The sequence below is a fragment of the Cebus imitator genome, unplaced genomic scaffold (genome assembly GCF_001604975.1).
Source record: "Cebus imitator isolate Cc_AM_T3 unplaced genomic scaffold, Cebus_imitator-1.0 Scaffold432, whole genome shotgun sequence".
Taxonomy (NCBI): Eukaryota; Metazoa; Chordata; class Mammalia; order Primates; family Cebidae; genus Cebus; species Cebus imitator.
In genome coordinates this window covers 675,814-691,919 of record NW_016107747.1, presented here as the reverse complement: position 1 = coordinate 691,919, position 16,106 = coordinate 675,814, and the positions used below count along the sequence as shown (strand labels likewise).

At 40.1% G+C, this 16,106-nt stretch overlaps 1 protein-coding gene across 1 annotated transcript in view; it reads right to left on the bottom strand.

Moving 5' to 3' along the window:
* The window catches only part of COL6A6 (collagen type VI alpha 6 chain), a 148,617-nt gene that overhangs the window by 21,936 nt on the left and 110,575 nt on the right, over nucleotides 1–16,106 (bottom strand). The window contains exons 30-34 of the mRNA XM_017510156.2: nucleotides 12,194–12,256; nucleotides 11,035–11,070; nucleotides 10,881–10,917; nucleotides 8,608–8,619; nucleotides 4,356–4,849 (exon numbers count right to left, since the gene is read on the bottom strand). Of these exons, the coding sequence (XP_017365645.1) occupies nucleotides 4,356–4,849; nucleotides 8,608–8,619; nucleotides 10,881–10,917; nucleotides 11,035–11,070; nucleotides 12,194–12,256 (642 nt within the window). The remainder of the gene's footprint in view (nucleotides 1–4,355; nucleotides 4,850–8,607; nucleotides 8,620–10,880; nucleotides 10,918–11,034; nucleotides 11,071–12,193; nucleotides 12,257–16,106) is intronic.

Genomic DNA, 16,106 nt, shown 5'->3' with positions numbered 1-16,106 from the left:
GGCCACAGAGGTTTCCAGCCGGCAAAGCAGCACCCCAGGGATCCCATGACAGATTTATGAATTGCTGTTAGTGCGAATAAACTCTACATAATTTAACCTGCCTAAAGTTTTTAACACTTTGATGTCACAAATGGGATCCAAAGTAGACCTCCAGTGACTCCCAGGAGCACCAAGTGACCAGGTAAAAATCCCTGCCTCGTACATTGTGCCCATTGATCTCTCACAGCAACTGACTGGGATCACGGGTGGGTTCTCTTTGATTCAAGCTCCACAAACTTGTGTTCTGAGCTCTTCAAGTTTGAATAAGTTTTATATCGGGCTGGGTCCAAGACCAGATTGGATTCTATAATTAATAGGATTGCATCCAATTAGAAGCCTCAGATGTCTGACTAGGTCAGGTAGAAGCTGGACTGGGTCCAGTAGGCTGGTAAGATTAAAGAAGACGGAGAAGAGTGGGTTCATCGGGACTCAAGGAGTCTCCCCTCTGAGAACCTATTCTCTTCTAGAGAAATGGATGAATCTTACCAAAAATAAGAGTTACAGTGGACATAGTGGGAAAGACTTAACCCAAACAGTACTTCTTATCTATGGGGTACTTTGGAGGGTAAAAAGGGGATCCTGAATACCTCAGGAACAATGGGCTATATTACCCATTAGTAGCCATTATTCTGGAGGTCACAAGATACACAACTTCCCCAATGACTCCTACAGATAACATCACTACTGTATAACCTAATATTGGCCTTTTGAGACGTCTTTTCAGGTTGTTTTGCATTTCTGATAACGAATGGCTCCACCTGAACCCACCAACCACTCCTCCGGCCCCATCCAGGGGTGACTCGGAGTGTATGAGGACGATTTTCTACACCCCTATGTAGTTTCTTCCCCCAAACTATCCTTGAAAAACCTTAGCCTCCAAATTTCAGGGAGACTGATTTGAGTAATAATAAAACCCCAGTCTCCTGTTCAGCTGGCTCTGCATTAATTAAGCTCTTTCTCTATTGCAATTCCGCATCTTGCTAAATCAGTTCTATGTGGGCAGTAGGCAACATGAACCTACTGGGAGGTTACATGAGCACAGCGTAAAAGCAGAGGCTGCTTATCTGAACTCAGGACCAGAGGGCACCGGGGCTCTAGATACTTACTTAGTTGAACTCTACTTAGTTTATGTATATGGGTATACCTAAGCTAGCTAAAATTGTTTTTTGTGATCTGTAAAAGTAGTCTTAACTATATGCCAGGAGGAATAGTTAGTCTGCATTATTAATAGCTATTAAGAGGTGTCTCTGTGCAATGTTTTAAGTGAATCACGCTTTCACTCCATCTGGATGGTGGTAAATGACTGGACACCAAACCCAATGTCAGTTCAGACAGCACAGCTCAGACTAGCTGGGAGGGGCCAAGAGCTTTCTTACTGCCAACTATCAGGATCCAGGAAAAAACAAAATCACAGAACGTTTGATCTAGAAGAAATCTTAGGAATCATGTCATCTAACCCCACCATTTTAAGGATGAGCCAAGTGAGCCCCAGAAGGGGTGGATTATGGAAGGCTCCAGTTTAAGTTTTGCTTTCCCCAAACAAGACATGGCTGCACAGGTACTGCGTTTCACACTGGACTACTTAACACCCAGATGGATCAAGATTTAGAAAAGCCATGATAGATAAGACACCAACTAGAGTTTTTAAATGTGGACCCACAGTAAAAATGCATTGTGTCATGACAGTTTCAAGTTCTGTTCTTAAAAAATAGTGGACAACAGTTTAAATGCAGGTAAAGCACAATGGAAGAGAATGGATATAAGAAAGAAAAAGGTGGCAAACAGAACTAGTAATGTAATTACTCTTCTGTAATGTCAGACATGGGGTTCTAGCTGATTTTCATTTATGCCTCTGTTTTGCCCTTCCAGACAACCCTGCTTGCTTTCATCTTCCAATATCAGGGTGGGCCTTTGGTTTTCCAGTTTGCTCCTGTATCCTCAGAGCCTAGGACAGTACCTGGTTTATAAAATGAGGCGCTCACTAAACATCTGTTGAACGAAACTTGGGAGCAATTCTGACTTCATCTCTAACTCCCTAGCAAGTTTGAGTTCCTGAGCTTGTTATAAAGCAATGTGGTCCTTGCTGTGTTTATTATCTCTGAATCTGACTTGCTGGCATCTGAACGAGAAGAGGCACCTCTCCAGGAAAAACATATCACTGGGGTTTCCTTTTATCAATGTTTATCCCAGCATTAGGCATCACACACACTATTAAACCTTTTCTTTCTATACCTGTTGCAAAGAACTGCTCTTTGTTGAGCTCTTCTTCATTCAACATTAGTTTAATATTTGATATATGGCAGGGACCAATAACCAAGAAGACCAGCAGATACTGTTCCTATCTCTACACATCAGAAATGAGGAGAAATTAACATTAATCAGATAATCACATATAAGTTGGAGTGTTGGGGGCCAATGCTACTTACATTTATGGGGGTCATTATCAAGAACTTTAAACCTTCATTGGTGCTCTTTTGGGATGAAAAGGAGTAAAGAGTTTCTAGATAATTTGGGCAGAATCAAGAAACCAGATTCATCAATTTCTAGGGGAGACTGTGAACATTCAAGTTTAAAACACCAAGTACATTTTCACAAGTTATATGTTGTGCACACACCCTTGAGTGGAAGTGTGTCAGTTTAAGTTTCTAACACAATTTGCATCATGAGAGAAAGCCGTCTCCTTTCATGACTAAATAAAACCCAAGGGATGAGGGAATTACAAAGACTGTATGTAACCAAAATCACTTACAGAATGGTTTAGCTTCTGCTGCTTCTCAGAGCCGCTACATTTGCATAGCCCGGCCCCACTCTTTTCTACTTTATGTGTATTTCCTTATCTGAACCTGACCCAACAGCCTTTCATTTGCATAATTCTGAGAGTTAGTTCAATGATGTTATAAATAATAGCAGTTTCGGCTCCTTTACAACCTAAATTTTATTATTAAATAAATTTTAGTTCAAGATCAAGCAATTGAATGCTAATAATTAAAGCAAAACTATCATTCTTGAGTGTTTACTATGTACCGGCCACTACTGCACAGTGTTGCATCAATTAATCTTCACACCAACTCTAGGAACTGGATACTTACTGCTTTCCATATTTTACAGATGAGACATGTATTTCAACTCTGTTATACTTATTTCAACTTTCACAGAAAATTACAGAGCAGTGGAAACGGCCTCAAAAGGCCACTTTTAGCCTCTAGTCTAGGAAAAATAGAAGTCACCCTCCACGGTGAGTGACCGCCCCTATAAAAGACCTGCAGAAAAAGGTAACGTCTTGACTACCTGCATTAGGCCATTTAATCCATGCCCAGTAAACCAACATTGCCTTTCAAAAGTTCTTTTTTAAAATCTAAAGTTTCTTACTGCTGTCACCCCTAGTTTCTCTAACAAGAGATTTTGCAGAGTTGGAGTTCAGCTGGCTAATTTTCTCCAGTAATACTTTTTCATGTGCTTGAAGGCAATGATTCAGTTGTTTCTTTTAAATAAAGTAATTTTTAAATGGCTGGACTTTTTATTTATGTTAAAATTTCCAGTGCCTCTTTGCTGCTTGCTCCGTGGGTCCCTCTTCATGTTTTCTGTTCTGGAGAACAGAACACCATCTGGGGCCAACAGACCGACTGGAAGGACCCTCTGCTGGGCCCCGGAGGTCTGCAGTGATGAAGCCCTGCCACTAAGCTACTACCGACAGGATGCTTTAAAGTTATCCTCGGTTGTCTTAATCCCAGGTGATTCATTTAGGAATGGAACATATTGAGATTTTAATCCCCAATCTAAAAAGCTATGACTAGAATGGCTTTTCCTTTATAAATTTTGGGTCATTACATAATTAGCAAAGTTATAAAATCAGCCAATTGGCTTTGCTCACACAGCAACAATTACTACCCAGGCTATCTAAGTGACATGTATGTTTACCAGCCTCCTGAGTCAGTATCTTTAGATTCAGAGGCAACTCAAAGAGTAGCTTGGGGGAACACTAGAGCAGCAAGCTTGGTCATTGCTTAGCTGTGGGAACCAGGAAAAGTAGCTTAACTTCTCCACGCTCAGTGTTCTCATCATCTGCTTCATAATACTGCTTGTGAAAATGAAACAGGTTAATGCATTGACCTTATCCGGTTTAATAGAAAGAGCTTAACATGTTCCTGGTACACAGTAAGAAATACTTGTTCTACTGAGCCAATCCAGAATTTTTTAAACTTCCTAACAAATGGCCCTGATTTTGAATGCAAGGTAGTTCCATATTTTCCAATAGAGGCTTCTGAACACAGGCAAGGTAAATAAGAATGGTCACGTGGAAGGTTTCCCCCTCTTACCGCAAATGAACGCCTGACGGAGGGCACGTTGCTGAAAGTGATCACGACGGGAATGACGTCAAGCGCGCTGAACTCCATGGTGGCCGTGGTGATGGAGTGGGCATCCGCAGACTGACCACTGCTGAAAAATGTGGCGATTCTTCTCGTGTGCGCCCCCGGAAGCGTCCGCTTGAAGACATTCCTGGAAATAAACCTCATTGCTCTGCCGATGTCCCGGCTGGCAGAAGATCTCTCATAAGGAATAGCTTCAATTTCCCCGAGAAGTCGACTCTTCTTGTAGGTGTCTGAGAAGCGCACGAGGTGCCTGGCGTGGGAGTTATAGGAGAGGATGGCAATGCGCGCTCCCACGGGGCAGCTGTTCTCCCGGACTTTAATGTCTCTCACCAGGAAAGCCATCATCTCCTTCATCCGCTCAAATTCCTGTTCAGTGACATCCCGCGACTGGTCCAAGGCAAACACCAACTCGGTTGGGTGCACTGGGCATTCGGGTTTTCCTAAAAGAACATATCCCTTATCACATAGCATCCTTATTATTTTTTTAAAGATACATAGAAGGCGAAGTAATTTTAAATGTTAACTATTTAATACTTAAAGAGTGTAAATAATTTAACTCCTAAAACAAACATGTAAAATGTTATATATTTAAATCTTGAATAATTATAGATGTCATTCCAAAAGCTGAGTTTGCTCTTTTGAATCAAACACAAAAACATCTGGAATTCAGGTTTTTGGGTTTTTTTTCTTTTCTTTTTGTAGTCTTTTCTTTTTATTCAGTTCACAGCCAAGTGGAATTCAGTTTTATTTTATATGAAATGTTAAGGCTGACAATCAAACTCCTTCTAAACAATAGAGAGCTCCTGGAAATAGCCTTCACCTACAGACACTGGATCAAAGGTATCAAGTTTTGTTGCTGGAACTTTACTCAGTTAAACTAAAACACATTTCTTTTTTTACTTAATAAGGAAATGTAGTAAGAGTTAAAAAGTAATGGCTGTGAAATCTCCACTGATAATTTTAGAAAAATTGGAAGAAAACTGACAGTTTACAGAGCAAAGCATGAGATACAAAGAGAGTAGGCAATACAGGTAGAGACTGGATCCCTGGCCCAGGCACTAACCAGTCATGGGACCCTGTCCAAATTACTTATCTAGTCTGGGTCTAAGTTTCCTCATCTGCAAAATGTGAGTCATAACATCACCTGCTACATAGGCCTGGGGTGAGCATTCAATGAATCAGCTCAGGAAAATACTTAGAACAGAACCTGGCACATAGTAGGTGCTCAATAAATGTCAACCACTGCTGTTAGAATTATCATTCCAGACTTTTTCATTGTGAGAACTACATTACTAAAAGAATGAGGAAAGCTTTAACAGATACATTTTTGTTTAACAGTTACAAATGCAAGTTTACTGAATAAATATACCTTATTACTGAGAGAAACTGATTATGGTTGGTAAGCTCTATTGTAAGCGTTAATCACATATTTATGCATCTGTACTCATTGGTTCTAATTCATTCCAATCTCAGTATCTTGCACTTGTTGTAGTTGGCAACTCATATTTGATTACCTGATTAAGGTTCATTTCTCCTAGTTTATGATGTATGGAACAGTATCTGCTGATCTTCTAAGTTATTAGTCCCTGCTATATATCAGATATCTAACAAATGCTGAATGAATGAAAAAGAGCTCAACAAAGAGCAGTTCTTTGCAACAGGTATAAAAACCATCAAAGTTTAATAATGTGTGAGATGCCTAGTGCTGGAATTTGGTTGGTAAAAGGACACCCCAGTGATGTATTTCTCTTGGAGAGGTGCCTCCTCTCGTTCAGATGCCAGCAAATTGGATTCAGAGATAATAAACACAGCAAAGACCATATTGCTTTACAACAAGCTCAGGAACTATGACTTGCTGGGGCTCATGTAGGCCATCAAGGAGACATCCCTCTGCCATGGGCCAGCTGGGCCTTGCCCACCTTAGTGCTAAACTAGTCAAGTTTTTAGGAAAAAAATTTAAGTTTTTAGGGGAAAAAAAAAAACCCAAAACACCTAGGGACTAATTCATCTTATAAAACACAAGCTGTAAAACCCAGCAAGCTGCCAGGAATCCCAAAGATTCTGAAGAAGCCTAGGCTGGATTGCGGTGGTACCTAAGAGGGCCTCCTCGAGAAGAGAGGGATTGCCACGTGTGGATCCCCAATTAACATGGCTCTGTGACCACACACTATGTACTGAGGACTGCCACTGGCCACAGAACACGTGATAGAAAGGACAGGGAGGCAAGGATCAGCCTACACCACTGCCATGTAACCTAAACACAACACTGACGGCCCTTGTCCAGGTCACCATCATATTTGCCTGGAATACTAACACCCTCCCTAAACTAGGCCTTTGCCTTTTACATTTACCACCCTCCACCCTTGCCACAATCCATTCTCCCCGTAGCAGCCTAAGTAATATTTAAAATCAGATCATACTCCTCCCCTACACACTTTCAACAAACTCTTTAGTACCCTCCCCATCACAATTCAAATAAAATCCAGCCCCCTTATAATGTGCAAAGCTCAGCTTGCTCTGGCCTCTGCCTATTCCCCATTTTTTTATGTGCTACTCTCTGTCCCTATGTCTCAATCTTGTTGGGCTCCATCAGTTCCTAGGAAATGCCTAGGTGTGTTCTGTTTCATGGCCATTGCACTGAAAGTTCCCTATGTCCAGCTCTTGAAAGATGGCTTCTTTGTTTTTGTTTGTTTGTTTTTGAGATGGAGTCTCACACTGTTGCCTGGGCTGGAGTGCAATGGCATCTGGGCTCACTGCAACCTCCACCTCCCAGGTTCAAGCGATTCTCCTGCCTCAGCCTCCTAAGTCGCTGGGATTACAGGTGCCCACCACCACACCCAGCTAATTTTTTGTATTTTTAGTAGAGACGGGGTTTCACTATGTTGGCCAGGATGGCCTTGATCTCCTGATCTCATGATTCACTGGCTTCAGCTTCCCAAAGTGCTGAGATTACAGGCGTGAGCCACTGCGCCCTGCCAAAAGATGGCTCCTTTGTATTCTTCAGTCTAAGCTTTAGTTTCACTGCCCCCAAAAGAGTCCTCTGTCCAAAAACATCTCCCCCTTACATTACCCCAGGACACAGCAGTCTATCCTTTAGTTCTTTCAAACAGCACCTAATGGGCTGTGCTTTCATTTGTTTGTTTGTGATCTGAATCCTCCCTAAGAATTGCAGTTTCTGAGCACAGGAACCACATTCATTATTCAACTCTGTATCCCTAATGCCTTCTACAGATACTGGCACTTGGTAGGTTTTCAACAAATATTCTTAAATGCATGGATAAGCCATCAGAGGACATGAATTGGTGGTCTTACACAAAAAGTCAAAGTATATAAATGTATAAGAGGGTGATGATAAGTTTACACAAAAACATCATGTAAGAAGCATTTGTAAAATACGTTTCAATTCTCACTGAAAATCTGAAGCTCACTTGATAATTAACATCATGCATGAGCTCCATGGATTTTAGCATTATCTGAGTGAGTCACGCATTCCACTTACTTGCTATCTGATCATCCCTACTTTTATTCGGACTTCTGCATCTTAATCCCTAACCACTGGATGACAGAGATGATATGACAGAGTGAGAAAATAAAGGGGGTAAGTAAAATACTATTTTTGGCCACTTGCAGTCGCTCACACCTGTAATCCCAGCACTTTGAGAGGCTGAAGCAGATGGATCACTTGAGCCCAGGAGTTCAAGACCAGCCTGGGCAATAGGGCAAAACCCTGCCTCTACAAAAAGTACAAAAACTAGTCAAGTGTGATTGCACGTGCGTGTAGTCCCAGCTACTTTGGAGGGTGAAGGATCACTTAAGCCCAGAAGGTCAAGGCTGCAATGAACAGTGATCAGCCTGTGAGACAGAGCAAGACCCTGTCTAAAAAAACCCCAACATATTTTTAAAACCTAAATGCAAAATAAATGGTGATGTTAGTCACTATGATATTAATAATATCTTAACAATTTTTATTAATATTAATAAAAAAGCAAATCGCTTTGTTGAGAAATAGCTGTGAAGCTCAGCTAAAGCTGTGTGATTTATTGGCGGCAAGTCTCTGCTACCAGCATGAGTCAGCGGCAAAGAAAGCCCAGATAAAATTTCTATCAGTTGGAAGCCAATACACTGCTTTATCTCATCTTTCCAGATGTATGACATTTTAGAGCTTGATTAAAGCATGTTGTAAATAAAGATTACTCACCATGTCCGCCAGCTGAGAAAGAAGAACAAAGGAGATTGGATTATTATTTGGTAGGAGAACAGAGTTCTGTATTGTGCAGAAAAGAAAGGTTCTATCCTGTCTGCTTTTTGTAGATGACTCAAAAATCAAGGCAACAGATAGAGTTTGGAGAAAATGCAGGCAGAGTCTAACATCTTGGTAAATTAAAGCACTATTCCTTCCAAAGGGAAGAGGATGTGGGAAATGAGACAACATACAGCCATAAATCAGCCGCCTGCAGCCGGCTGTCAAAGACAAAGAATCTTTGCCTGGGAGGGAACATGATGTTACAGGGAGGTGTGCTGTATTTGGAAAGTTCAAAGCTCCACCATCTCTTTACATTTTGCCCATGTAGATATCTATAACTATCATTTATATACATACACACATAAACAAATGTGTCTGTATCTATGTATATGTATGTATACACTATACGTATATTATATGCATATCTATGTGTTATGTAAGTATCAGAGGTGGATTTACTCTGAATTAAATGAACATTTGCGTAGAACTATACTGTTCACTATCGCAGCCACAAGCTACGTGCAGCCATTAAACTAATGAAAATTAAATAAAAATTCAGCTTCTCAGTCGCACTAGCCACATTTGAAATGCTCAAAGCCACATAGGTCTTGTGGCCACTATATTGGACATCACAGGGGCACACTTCCAGCACTGCAGAAATTTCTATTGGACAACGCTGCTTTAGACTTCTTTCTTGCAGGGGCGCCTTGCAAGGCCTCTCCTGGGAGGAACCCTAGCCATGATGTTTGTTTATACAATCATATACTCTTATAAAATATGCAAAAGTTAATGGTTGTGATTTATTTTTTTGTTCTAAATAACTCTTACTTCTGAAATACCTTTGTACCCACTTTTAGATTAGTGATTTTGTATTGAGTCCTTTAGATTTTATAAGATCAGGTCTCAACATACTTGGATCTTCCCTTGAGATTACAATTCACATGGTCTCTATGTCATACAACCTACCGTGCTAATTGAGCCCCACAACAACCCATCTTCATGACTCAATGTATATATGTGTTTTGATTCCCATCATGGTTCCATTATGCTATAAAAAGACAGAGTTCCAATAGACACTGCATTCAAAGATTTTAAATATCTGTGTTTGAAACCAATGTTCTCTATAGAAATAGGCTCTAATTTATTTTTCTTCCCCCAAAATGTCTGGAGGGAACTTTTGGCTCCTCCTTTCCATCACACTGTTATTTGGAAAGTCATTATGCATTTGTAGATGAACATTAAATCATCAACTCTCTCCTAATCTTGCACATGAAATTTTTTTGATGGTATCAACATATTTTGATAGAAGAGGCTATTATAAAGGTTTAAAACAAATTCAAATGAGCATTTGCCAAATCAAAATGTCTTTTTGATTTTAAAATTTTGAGAAAGAGAAAAAAAAATTTGGCAGAGTATGTTTGCTTTTTTGTTTTTTTGAGACAGAGTCCTGCTCTGTCACCAGGCTGGAGTGCAGTGGTGCAATCTTGGCTCACTGCCACCTCCGCCTCCCAGGTTCAAGTGATTCTCCTGCCTCAGCCTCCTAAGTACCTGGGACTACAGGCACATGACACCATGCCCAGCTAATTTTTGTGTTTTTAGTAGAGACAGGGTTTCACCATTTTGCCAGGATGGTCTTGATCTGTTGACCTTGTAATCTGCCTGCTTCAGCCTCCCAAAGTGCTGGCGTTACAGGCGGGAGCCATCACACCTGGCCCATATTACTATGAATTTTTAAAGCAAATCAATCAGTCTAACTAAAAATAATCAAACATACGTTTCCAGGAAAGGAATAACAAACAATGAACCACAATCAGGACTCCCACTCACCAGGACGCTCTGTTATCACAGCTGCTTCTTTCATACCAGGCGAATTCGAATTCTATCAGTTACTGTCAGGCGTTATTAATCATCTTTTAAAAAATTCCAAGTGATTCTCAACTGATTGATTTTACCATGAGGTGAATTCAGACATCAAATCTCAATTTTCTTTAGATTAAAAGCACTCAATAGATTATTTCTTACTACTTGACATGGGTTTCAATAGACATGATAGCAGCCAGAGAGGGAGTTAAAAGTCACCAGTCTATGCTGACTCAAAAATACATGCAGGGACATCTCTAATTTTAAGAAATTGGCTGGTGAATTGTCTCATTTCTGAGTGTAGCGTTCTCTGCTTTTCTTCTATGAATGCCGACAACTTGGGAGACCATTTCAGGCAGGATACTTACGACTGCGGTCCCGCACATACTGAATGAGCTCACATGTCTGCAGTTCAAAAATAAAACAGAGAATTAACCAACAAACTACTAGGCCCTGAAGTTTAAAAATAAGTAAATTTAATGGAGCACTCAGAGCACTCTGTTGTAATAGGGAGATACGTACAGAAAATGACGCCAAGCCTTTGGCTCCTTTCACACCCTAGGAAAACAAACAAAACACTGTATTAATGGCTCTAGACGTACCATCAGCAGCCCATGTGCACCAACATCGCCCTCAGAAAGTGATAACTTTTAAAAGTTTTATTCTCATTAAATTGTAAGAGGGGAAAAAAGAATGCAGGTAGACGCTCATTACCTAATTAACAGTAACACTGTGGAAAAACAAATGATAAGCAGCAAGCTTGGTGCACACAAGCCTTGAGAGGCCACTTTCCTCTGGGTCCATCTCCAGATGGCAAGCGTTGTCCAGAATTACAAGGATGGAGCTGACAGCCTGACACTTGCCACAGAGCACTGGAACAGGCCTATGCCTCAGGACTAGCTAAAGCTGAGCCACATGCGTGCAGCTGCCCTCTTTCACAGCAGGGGTTTGAAGGTCTTCGACTCCCATTCCTTGCCTGAGCCACTGAACAGCAGTCAGAGCTGAACCTTAATCTGTTCCCATCATCGTTTAGCTGACAAAAGGATCAGACTCAAACTGACCATGTGGAAAGGTGATCTCAACTACCTTCTCAAAACAATATACGTGCGCGCGCGCGCGCACACACACACACACACACACACACACACACACACACCCCTATAAATCTGTCAGAGTTTGGGATAGAAAGAACAAATGAACCTATTTTTAATTTCATCTGTTCAATCTCGTCTTCAGAAGAGGAAGAGTCTGGCTCCTCTCAAAGAGAGACACCCAAGAAAACAATGCAACAGAGCCCCACCCCAACTCCTGAAGCAAGTAAGTTCCATTTGAATGCAACGTTGATCACAGTCACTATTAATTTCCTTTCACTTCCATTCATTCAGTGATCACTTATTACATGTAGAAAGATTGGATAGATACAGAATATAATTGAGAAATACCATTTTAGTCTAGATACTTTTGATTTCCTCCTTCAATTTCCCCATCTCTCAAGAGATGTATTTAATCACGATTTTTTCTTCTCTAAATACTTAATCAGTACTTTCTTCCCCATAAAGGTGGGAAAACAGTGGTCAAGCAGCAGAGACAGAAGACATGCAAATTTGTACAATGAAGATTTCATGCACTGACTTTTTTGAGTAGAAAAGGACCTGGTGTGGTTTATAGCTTTGCTACTTACCTTATGTCCAGGGTGTCCTGGTTCCCCAGAGGATCCCATCTCTCCTGGAAGCCCAGCAGATATCTCAAAGCAGAATTTATTTATTTTAAAATCATATTTATACATGGATGTATGTGTATGTAAATTCAAATTTAAAAAATTAAAATTCAAAGGTGAAAATTCAAAAGTGAAAATTTCACTTTTATTTTAGAAAATTGAGAGTTTTCCAAAAGAAACACAAAGAAGGAAAAATATGCCCAGCAGTCCCTTCTTCCCAAAATAATCCTCATTAACATTTTGATGTCTTATCTTATTCTTTTGGTATTAAGACACATATTCCTTTTAAAAACTCATTTGAATCATACTTTTCTCTGCTACCTTTTAAACTAAATATATCTCTGGACATTTTCACTTACTAAGTATTATTTTTGCAAAAATCATTTTTCATAGCTGCATTGTACCCCATCACATGGTTGTACCATGATTTAGTTAGTCCCTTACTGTTTGTTGTTTTAATAGGGAATGCCATTATAAATGTATATGCATGATACTGATTATTTCCTTGGGGAAGATTGCTGGGACTAGAATTGTTGGTCAAAGGAAAACTTTTTATCTAAATGAAGTGGTAGGTAACTGAAAAAAACAAACAAAAAGCAAAAAGTCTAGAAAAAAAACTGAAATATAAAACTTTTAAAACAACAGAAACATAATCATTAGTAGGAAATATTGTAATGAAATGGGGAATAATAGCAATAAAAATAACAGTTACCTGTTTACTAGATGTCAGAAATATTTTCACGTACATTCAACAATAAGTTTATCATAAAGCTAGGATTTAGTTTAAAAATTGGAATAATATTTCTTTTTCTTCATTCAAAATGCCACAGAATTTACAACTTTTACAGGACTAAAAAATGAAGTTTAAAATCAACTTAATTAGTAAAAGCATTACCTATAAAACAGTAAATAATGATTGATATCCTTTGGGCATTCCAATGATATTGACAGTGTGCTGGGTTGAGTGAAAAATAAAATAATTTTATTTAGAAGATAAAGGTTAACCTCCAGGAGAAAACAGCAGATTGAGTACATGCTTTTACCTTTGTTCCATTCCAATATCTTACTAAGATGACAGTAAGCAGATTCTTTTAAAGGCAAAAAACAACAATGTTGGGAGAATAAGAAAGGAGATGACAGTCATAAAATTTGAGCCTGGAAAGCAAATGTTAAGTGTTAAATGACTTAACAGACCTGAGAAAGTTGAATCCTAGGCCAGCAGAAGATAAAGCCAAGAACCAATGTGTTTTATATCATACGTCCCAGAAGGCTGAGGATTTGGCAGCACTGGGAACCTCCAGAAGTGGAGGTGAGGGAAAGAGGTGAGGAAAAGAGGTTAAGTAAAGATGTTTAGCTGAAAATCATTTTACAAATCCCCAAATCGCCTCTCTATTCTCACGGTTGAATGTCCCTTTTCCCACCCTAGCAACAAACAGAGGTAAAACAGAGGTGAAACTCCAGGCTGAGCTGAAAAACTACAGTACCTGAAACAGGCAGAGTAAATCAAAGTATGTACAGTAAATGTGAGAGTCTCCAGCTCTCTTTTTCTGGATGGCTCCTAGAAAGCTGGCAGCCAGACCTTTACTGTCCAGGTAGGAGACTGTAAGAAATTTTTTCAGGAGAACTTCATTAGACAAAGAAGAAAGATCTACTGATTTCAGAGGTTTGCTAAATAAAGAAAGTAGCTAGATCACTCACTCAGAGAAACTGGTAGTTGACAAGCCCCACTCATGTTCTCAGAGCTTCCAATCAGTCTCTTTTTGTTTTTTTGACAGGGTCTCAGGCTCACCCAGCCTCAAATGCAGCGGTGCAATCTCAACTCAATGCAGCCAAGACTTCCTTGGCTCAGGTGATCCTCCCACCTCAGCCTCCCTGGTAGCTGGGCTGCAGGCACATGCCACCATGTCTGGCTCATTTTCGTATTTTTTGTAGAGACCAGGTGTCACCAAGTTGCCCAGGTTGGTCTCAAGCTGCTGGGCGGAAGCAGTCTGCCTGTTAAGGCTCCTAGAGTGCTGGGATGTCAGGCATGAGCCACCATGCCTGACCCCAATCAATCTTTTTGTCTTCAATTCTTAAATATGAATACCTAATTCCTGAAACATCTGAGTAATAGATATCAAAACAGAAAGGAAAATAAAATGTAGAAAATAGGCTATGTTGGTCAAAAAAGGAAAATATTTATATTCTCAGAAAGGTAAAAGAAGATATTTTAATCATGAAACAAAAACAGTATGCTATAAAAAAGGAACATTCAGAGAACAAAAACAAGCTCTTGAAAATTCAAGTATGAGAGAAATATTGTAAGATAAACTCAAGGAGCTCTCCCAGAAAGTAGAGCAAAAAGACAAAAAGCTGGAGGACAGAACAGAAAAAGTAAGAAAATTAAAGGACCAAATAGTAGGTATTTAATAAACAGGGACTAGAGAATATAAGAAATCATCAAAATAATTGACCAACACTTCTTTGAAGGACACATATTTCGGGCTCCTAATGCCTATGAAGAACTTACCTAATGCTCAGGAAAATGGATACAAATGGACATCAACTCATAAAACCCAGGAAATATCAAAACACTGCACACAGAGAAATGATGAAATAAAGTGCCAGAGAGAGAACACTGGCCACATCAGGAATCAGAATGGCTTTGGACTCTCCCAAGCAACAAGATAAGCTAGAAATAACGGAGGAATGACTGCCTTCAAAATTCTGAGAAATTAATTCCAACCAGAACTATATTAGCAAAATATGCAATCATGTCTGAAGGTAGTACAAAGCCTTCTCAGATGTTGGCTGTATCAAAAAATATACCTTTTATTCACCCCTTCTTAGCAGGCTACTGGATGAGTTTTTCATGAAACAAGGGAGAATTCCCATAGGAGGAGTCTGGGAATAAGAACGAGAAGCAGAGATCCGATGCAGGAGAGAGGCAAAGGGAAAGGAGAAGGTGAAGGATGATTGCAGCATGGCAGCTGGGCACGAGGCACAGAGGAACCCCAACCAGATTGGTCAGGTTGGAAGGCTCTGGGTCAGGATTAAGGTGGAGAGAATACTTGCCTCATCTGAATGTTTTCAGACAGGATTTAGATAAAGGGAAAATTAAGAAAGGTACATCAGCAACTTTTACAGCAGGAAGAAATCAGTTCATAATGCTTAAAATTTACGAATCAAAAATAAGAACGTAGGTAGGATATTTAGAGGCATATTGTCAATTCTGAGACAAGTTCAGAAGTGAAAGCTGTTGTTTGTGAGGAGAAGGAAATGGGTGTGAGTGAGGGGGTGAAGGTTTTTTTTTTTTTTTTTAAATAAAAAACTTTGTTATTTGACCCTTTAAACCAGTAGTTCTTAACAAGAGAAAATTTTGTCTCCCTTTGTTCCTTGGGACGTATGGCAATGTCTGAAGACATTTTTGATTGTCATAACTGGGGGCGGAGGGAGGAGGGCAGAGGGCAGTTGATGCTGGAATCTAGTGGGTAGGTGCCAATGCACAGCACAACCCCTCAACCAAAGCCTCACCCAGCCCAGAATGTCAATAGTGCTGAGATAGAGGAACCATGCTTTAAACTATGTGCATATTTGTATAGGTGGTAAAAAAAAAATGCATACAAATATACATGTATACACAAAACAGATTAAAAATCATGACAAAATTTTAAAAAATGTTTCCTGAGGGCCGGGCGCGGTGGCTCACGCCTGTAATCCCAGCACTTTGGGAGGCCGAGGCGGGTAGATCACGAGGTCAAGAGATCGAGACCATCCTGATCAACATGGTGAAACCCCGTCTCTACTAAAACTACAAAAAATTAGCCGGGCATGGTGGCGCGTGCCTGTAATCCCAGCTACTCAGGAGGCTGAGGCAGGAGAATTGCCTGAACCTAGG